Source organism: Clupea harengus, unplaced genomic scaffold (genome assembly GCF_900700415.2).
Source record: "Clupea harengus unplaced genomic scaffold, Ch_v2.0.2, whole genome shotgun sequence".
Classification (NCBI taxonomy): domain Eukaryota; kingdom Metazoa; phylum Chordata; class Actinopteri; order Clupeiformes; family Clupeidae; genus Clupea; species Clupea harengus.
Genome location: NW_024880253.1, coordinates 12,501 through 20,000, shown reverse-complemented (window position 1 = coordinate 20,000; position 7,500 = coordinate 12,501). Strand labels below are relative to the sequence as shown.

Here is a 7,500-nt window from a genome sequence, read left to right as displayed (position 1 = left end):
GCATCGGCCGCTGCTCGGGTCACAGGTACCCCTGTTCTGACAGAGACAGTGCTGCAGGCAGTCCACTCCATAGAACTCCACCGTACACACTACAATACACACACACACACACACACACACACACACACACACACACACACACACACACCAAAATCCATCAACACTGTAACTACTCACACACAGCTCATCCACATAAACCCACATACAAACAGTATACTGCCCCCCCCACCCCCCCCGCCAACACACACACATACACAACACTAACTTCATTTTCACATAACAGTCAACCATACACATAAAAACCCAGAACCACAAGCAAACACACACACACATTAGCAACACACACGCACGCATGCACGCACACGCACACACACATACACACCCACACACCCCCCCCCCACACACACACACACACACACACACACAGACACACACAGGCACACACACACACACGCCAGCTCTTATTCACCCTCTCTCTCTCTCATGGGCTCCAGGTAAACAGCGGCCCACAGTAATTGCATGTTCATATGGATCTGACTCTTTACACTGGAGGTCTCTGGGTTTGACTCAGACTTGAGGTTTCCCCATTAGTCCAGCTCATTTCACTGGGCACAGTTGAGTGGAGAACAATGAGGTGATTTTACCCCAAAGCACAACCATGTGTCTCCACTTCTTGTTTCATACTGCTAGTGGCTGTTTACAGGCTGAGGGAGCTGAACAGCCCAAGTATTGATCTCTCGTGTGCAGTTAGGTCGGAAGCGCTCTACCAGGTAAAGCAAATCTGTGGACCTTTGAGAGGCAACCTCAAGGACAGATGTGACAAACTAAACTAGAGGTGCTGAGCTTCACACACACACACACACACACACACCACACACACACACACACACACACACACCACACACACACACACACACAGACACACACACACACACACACACACACACACACACACACACACACACACACACACACACACACACCACACACACACGCACACACACACTTACCCTCTGAACACTGCACTCCTTTCCAGCCGGCCGCACACACACATTGCCCGCTCGCAGCATTGCATGTGGCATTGTTCTGGCACAGACACTTCTGGGTACAGCCATCACCATAGAAACCAGCAGGGCACGCTGGGAATGACAGGGTTTTAGAGGGTAGATGTTAGAGTTCATCACAGACTGTGTGGAGTGTGGATCCAGACCACAGGTGACACTGGGCCACATCTGGGCCAGATCTGGGCCACAACCATCTCCCGTTTGTGTGGCTTCGATTGTGTGGTCTGTATTTGACTGTATTGTGAATATTGACTAAAGCGTTAAGGGATGTTTGCCACGTTGGCCAAATAACGTAGAATTGTAAGCATTTTTTACAAACAGGAAACATCCTTAACCAAATACTTGGAGTTCTACTTGTAGGGAGTCGGGGGGGAGATTACTCACTCTGGTTGCATTGAGGTCTGAGCCAACCCGCTGGACACACACATTCTCCAGTGGTGTGGTTGCAGCTGCCTCCGTTCAGACACACACACTTCCGCTGACAGTCCAGACCAAAGAAGCCCTGAGGGCATGCTGATCAGGGTCATACACACAAACAAACACACAAACACACAAACACACACACACACACACACAAACACACACACACACACACAGTTCAGCGTTAATATTGCATTTTGAATGCCCTGTGCAGACCACTATGCCAAACAATCCCAGCAGAATATCAATGGCCAAGATGTCTATGCCCAAGATGTCTATGCCCATGCGTGAGTTCCATATGAACCTGTGTTTGGGAGTTTAGCACTGGACTACAGTGAGGCGTGGGATGAAACAGGGCAAGATGAGAGGGTGGGCAGAAGGAGGGGGTTGGGCAAGAGGAGACGCTCGTCACCACCACACTCACCTTTCTCACAGTAGGTTCCGGTCCAGCCCACTTTGCAGGTGCACGCCCCACTGACATGGTCACATGACGCCCTGTTGTCACACTGACACCGCTGGCGACAGCGTGGTCCGAAAGAACCCGCAGGGCATTCTGGGTAGCGGAGAAGGACAGAACTGTAGTGGAATTCTAACGTGCAGTGGTCCACTTTACAACAGTGGCAGCTTACTTGCTTAGTATATATAGATACTTTAGGGAACATGGTGAAAAACACTTTGCTTAGTATATATAGATACTTTAGGGAGCATGGGGTATTTCTGACCACAAACTTCCCATGAAGTTCCTATGAAGCTCATAAGCAATGAAACTGTGAAAAGGGCAAAACACTGTCCAAATATATATAATCAGTAACATTCATTCATTCATGCATGCATTCATACATTCATTCATTCACTCAATAATGAGAGCATATCATCATGCTATGATAAAGAGTGAAGTCACTGTACAGACAGCTAGCAAAGTATATGCACTCACTCTGGTCACAGCGCGGTCCGGTGAAGCCAGCCTCACAGTGACACAGACCTGACACCGCATCACAGCTCCCGTCCCCATTCCTGCAGTCACAGGACTCAGCGCAGTCTGCCCCCCACTGGCCAGACTCACACACTGCAGCCACACAACATCAGCAAACACACAAACACATAAACATCCACAAAAGCTCATCATTGCAAAGGGTCTCTTTTTAAATGTCAGAATATTCTTCAGGTGTCCATCATTATGCCCTTAACGGCTGATTTTGGAGCAATCTTTCACCTATGTATTATGTATTTTTATACATAGAGTATACAGTACATATATACATCTATGTATCTCTATGGCAGACCCTGCAGTCCTAAGCAAGTTACACTCATTCAACATCACAACTCTACTCCATTGTTGGCTGTCCAGTGGGAGATTTCCACTGAGGTGTAAAGTACTGAGAGTCATGTTTACATATCCCTGGCATGCAATACAGACTCATGCTAGTGTGTCATGTTCGTGTCAGTGAGCCATGTTCGTGTTAGTGTTTCATGTTTATGTTAGTGTGTCATGTTCGTGTTTCATGTTTATGTTAGTGCGCCATGTTCGTGTTGGCCTGTGTTGTACCTTTCCTGCAGCTGTGCCCAGTCCATCCAGGTGCACAGTGGCAGCGTCCAGTCACAGGGTGGCATCGTCCGTTATTCTCACACACACATCGCTGCTGGCATCCCTGCCCAAAGCGACCAGCAGGACACACTACACACATAACACAGACATACCCCCACACACACACACACACACACACAATGTTATAATCAGGCCTCGTAATGTTTTCTCATTCAAATTCTCACACACAAAATGTTTAAGTCACACGATTTCTGAAACTCTGTCAGACACTCAAACAGGAAAAACCTGCAAAACTATAAGCTAATTCTCAGTCTTTCACTCAGTTTTTCAATCTCATAAAACATGACACATACATTCACTGTCTAAGACCAGTTCCAAAGGAGGACATTGGTTGTAATGTTGATAAGTTGCTGTGACAAGACCCAAATAGGAGGTAATTTTGTTTTGGTTTGTTTATAAAGTGTACATATCCTACTAGAACATATTGTGTGTGATGTGTTTCCATTTTGAACACTTTGAAATACTATTGTAGAAATGCACTCTACTGCAAAAAGTCTGTTACGGTTACAAGCCTCTGAAAGCTACATGGCCTAGCCCTAGCATTTACGTGTGTTGACTAAATGTACTTCAGTTTACTGTGCAACACTAAGGTCTACAGCCATTTGACACAAAAGTTAGATTTTAAAAGGGATTATTGAGTTTTGAATGCAGTGTTTAATTTTTCAGATATGTTGTGTTTTGCATTTTAAGTATGCAGTTGTGAAAAATGAAACCTAGCTTGTAACCTAGTGACCTAGTGTGAAAGCAGTTGTAAAAAAAGAAAACTGTAAAAGGGTTGATCCAAAGAAAGGTCATACAATGCATCCACATCACCATGGCACCATCTTATGGAAGTGAAAAGCATCTATCTAACACATAACTGTAACGGCGGAGGACATCCGTACCGTTCTGGCAGAGTCTCCCCATGTACCCGGAGGGGCAGAGGCAGGTGCCATTCTGTCTGTCACACACGCCTTTGTTCTCACACAGGGGACACTTCTCCTTACAGCCCGGGCCCCAGCGGACATCCTCACACACTACACACAGAACAGGAACGTCACACACTCATAGAAAACTACTGAGCAAGGTGTGTGTGTGTGTGTGTGTGCGTGTGTGCGTGCGTGCGTGCGTGCGTGCGTGCGTGCGTGCGTGCGTGCGTGCATGCGTGCGTGTGCATATGCAAGTGTTAAAGCAATATGAATTACAGTTTGAACGCGTGAATAAATTGAATGCTTGTGAAATCGTCTTCAGTCAGACAGACATGCATGGTTTCATCGAAGCCCCTTTCATGAACTCACCCTTCTCACAGCGCCTTCCCACGGTCCCGTCCACACAGAGGCACTGGCCCGTCACCTTGTCACAGGGAGAGCCGGTGCAGTCACAGGCCTTAGAGCAGCCCAGCCCGTGCTTCCCCTCGGGGCAGTCTGCAGCACAGAGAGAGGAGATCAGATGCCTTCACAACGCACATCACAGGGATGTCAGACTGGATCCATACCGGCTATATAAATATATAATGTGAAGCTAAAGTCTTTGCACTACATATTCTATCAGATAGATACTAGCTGTGAATCTAAAGTCTTTGCACTACATATTCTATCCGATAGATAATAGCTGTGAACCTTTGTGTTATATATTCTAGTTATTGTGAATATATAACCTCTGCACTACAGATAATCTCTCAGAGCTATAACTTTGTTCACTCTATTTGTGAGAGGTGTGGCGCGTATGACAGCGCTGTACCCTGATCACAGTGATACTATGTGTGATGCGTATGACAGCGCTGTACCCTGATCACAGTGATACTATGTGTGATGCGTATGACAGCGCTGTACCCTGATCACAGTGATACTATGTGTGATACGTATGACAGCGCTGTACCCTGATCACAGTGATACTATGTGTGATGCGTATGACAGCGCTGTACCCTGATCACAGTCGTCACCCCTCTTCCCGGCAGGGCACTGCCGCTGGCACGCGCCGGTCACATGATGACAGCTCACGCCAGGCGGGCACTCACACTTGGCCTGGCAGCCAGCTCCATACAAGCCTGGGTCACACTCTACAATGGCACATACATACATACATACATACACACACACACACACACACACACACACACACACACACACACACACACACACACACACAAATATAGCATGTTAAGATTCACATTAACATGCCAAAGATATGCTGAGATATACAGCAGATTCATGTTAATCTTACTGACATTAGCATCAATATTGCAGTTTAGCATAATGTCATTTGCAGAAAATACTGTATATACACAATGTATAAAGGTGTTTACAGTTAAGGCTGGCGTAACCTTGAGTGTACGTAAGTGTAAGGGTAAAGGTAATTGCATTGCGAAAGAGGGACAGATGAGGGATGATGACAGGTAGTTTTCTGAATTAACTCACCTTCCTTGCAGGTGTCTCCTTGGTAACCAGGTTTACAAGAGCAGGTGCCAAGGCGACGATGGCATTCCAGAGTGTTCTCCTGAACACACTTACACTCCTCCGAACAGCCCGGACCAAACGCCCACTTAGGACAGGCTAGACAGAGGAGGAGGAGGAAGAGGAAGAGGATGAGAAATGAGCCACATGAGGAAGAGCAGACACTTAATCCCACAACAGAAAGAGGCAAACAACAACAAAGGACCTGTAACTGGCATTAGGGGACATACAGTTAAATGCCTGGGGGACAGCTGAGCTAAATGAAAAGAATATCCTTAGTGGGTGTGTTGGATAGAGAGACTAATCTGTAATCTCATGATTAGGGTCATGAGTTAGATTTTTTCATTTAACAGACCGATCATCCACAGCAATTTACAGTACAGCACACATATACATTAACGGTATCCAGTACATGATCTTGGTGTTGTCAGCACCTTGCACTACCAGTTGAGCCACTGGATTAATGACGATATAAAATGATGCTATAAAGATGATCATATAGAAATGATACAATCATGATATAAAAAAAATCATAAAAATGATGAAATAAGAGTGATAAAATCATGCTATAAAAATGTTGAAATAATGACATGAAACGATGAAATGATGATAAAGAAAAGCTCACGCAGGTGGCAGAAGCGCCCGTAGAGGCCCGGGTCACACAGACACGCTCCGTAGGTACGGTGGCACCGCCCGTTGTTGGCACAGTTACACTTCTTATTACAGCTCTTTCCATAGAGGCCCTTAGGGCAGCCTATGGAACACACACGCGCACACACACACATACAAAGACATGCATGATTTAACAACACATTTATTATCAAACCCTGAATTACTGAATTATTATCAAAGCTCTGTGACTATCCATAAATCATTTAGCTGTTATGTACCATGTCATAAGTGTGTTATTAGCATGCAGTAGGTGTATGATCTGTGTGTTGGCATGTTGGCACTGCCATGGCACACCTACCGTCCTCACACAGCTCCCCGCTGACACCAGGCGGGCACCGGCACTGCCCGCTCACCGGGTCACAGCTGGCTCCGTTCTTACACACACAGCTGTGGGAGCAGTTCTTGCCAAACATGCCCTCTGCACAGGCTGTAAGATACACACACACACACACACACACACACATGCGCGCACACACACACACACACACACGCATACGCACACACACACACACAGACAATAAATAAAGGTCTAATATGTAGTGTGTGTGTTGGTGTACACAGAGCCCAAACTCACTCTGATTGCAGAGGATGCCCGTCCATCCGTTGGGGCAGAGGCAGCCACTCTTGTGAGAGTTACACACTCCTCCATTAGAGCAGTCATCACACGTCACACTGCAGTCCCAGCCGAACGTGTTATTCAGACACACTGAGAGAGAGAGAGAGAGAGAGAGAGAGAGAGAGAGAGAGAGAGAGAGAGAGAGTGTGTGTGAGAGTATGAGAGACAGAGAGAGAAAGAAAGAGAGAGAGAAAGAAAGAAAGAAAGAGAAAGAGAGAGAGAGAGAGAGAAAGGGAAGGCAACAGGGAAATAATGAGCCAGATAGATAGATAAATAGATAGATAGATAGATAGATGGATGAGATGCATGAGAACTTCACACCATAATCCTATCCCTACCCCCAGATAGTGGAAAACCCCACAATATCATTAACCAGCTCTGAATCTGTTCCGCACAGTTTGTGTGCGTCTGCTGCATGTCTGTGTGTGTGTCTGTGTGTGTGTGTGTGTGTGTGTGTGTGTGTGTGTGTGTGTGTGTGTGTGTGTGTGTGTGTGTGTGTGCGTCTGCTGCGTGTCCAAGCAGCTTTAGCTCGAATTCCTCCGCCATTTCATGATTCATCTCAGAGCTGTAATTGGCTTTGGCCTTTAAGCTACAAGATCTCACAGCTGAGGCCTCTTTATCTAGTGTGTGTGAGCCAGCGAGTCTAAGCACCACTAATGCACCAAGCTCCAGTGTGTTAGCTAATCTCTT

At 46.4% G+C, this 7,500-nt stretch overlaps 1 protein-coding gene across 1 annotated transcript in view; it reads right to left on the bottom strand.

Moving 5' to 3' along the window:
• LOC122131713 (multiple epidermal growth factor-like domains protein 6) overlaps positions 1 to 7,500 on the bottom strand; it is a gene marked incomplete at its 3' end in the record, with an annotated part of 24,647 nt that overhangs the window by 4,827 nt on the left and 12,320 nt on the right. Inside the window, exons 10-22 of the mRNA XM_042706361.1 lie at positions 6,769 to 6,900; positions 6,493 to 6,621; positions 6,148 to 6,276; positions 5,487 to 5,621; positions 4,994 to 5,128; positions 4,368 to 4,493; positions 3,975 to 4,106; positions 3,031 to 3,159; positions 2,419 to 2,550; positions 1,909 to 2,037; positions 1,449 to 1,577; positions 1,011 to 1,139; positions 1 to 89 (exon numbers count right to left, since the gene is read on the bottom strand). The exon at positions 1 to 89 is cut by the window's left edge and continues 40 nt beyond it. Of these exons, the coding sequence (XP_042562295.1) occupies positions 1 to 89; positions 1,011 to 1,139; positions 1,449 to 1,577; positions 1,909 to 2,037; positions 2,419 to 2,550; positions 3,031 to 3,159; positions 3,975 to 4,106; positions 4,368 to 4,493; positions 4,994 to 5,128; positions 5,487 to 5,621; positions 6,148 to 6,276; positions 6,493 to 6,621; positions 6,769 to 6,900 (1,655 nt within the window). The remainder of the gene's footprint in view (positions 90 to 1,010; positions 1,140 to 1,448; positions 1,578 to 1,908; positions 2,038 to 2,418; positions 2,551 to 3,030; positions 3,160 to 3,974; positions 4,107 to 4,367; positions 4,494 to 4,993; positions 5,129 to 5,486; positions 5,622 to 6,147; positions 6,277 to 6,492; positions 6,622 to 6,768; positions 6,901 to 7,500) is intronic.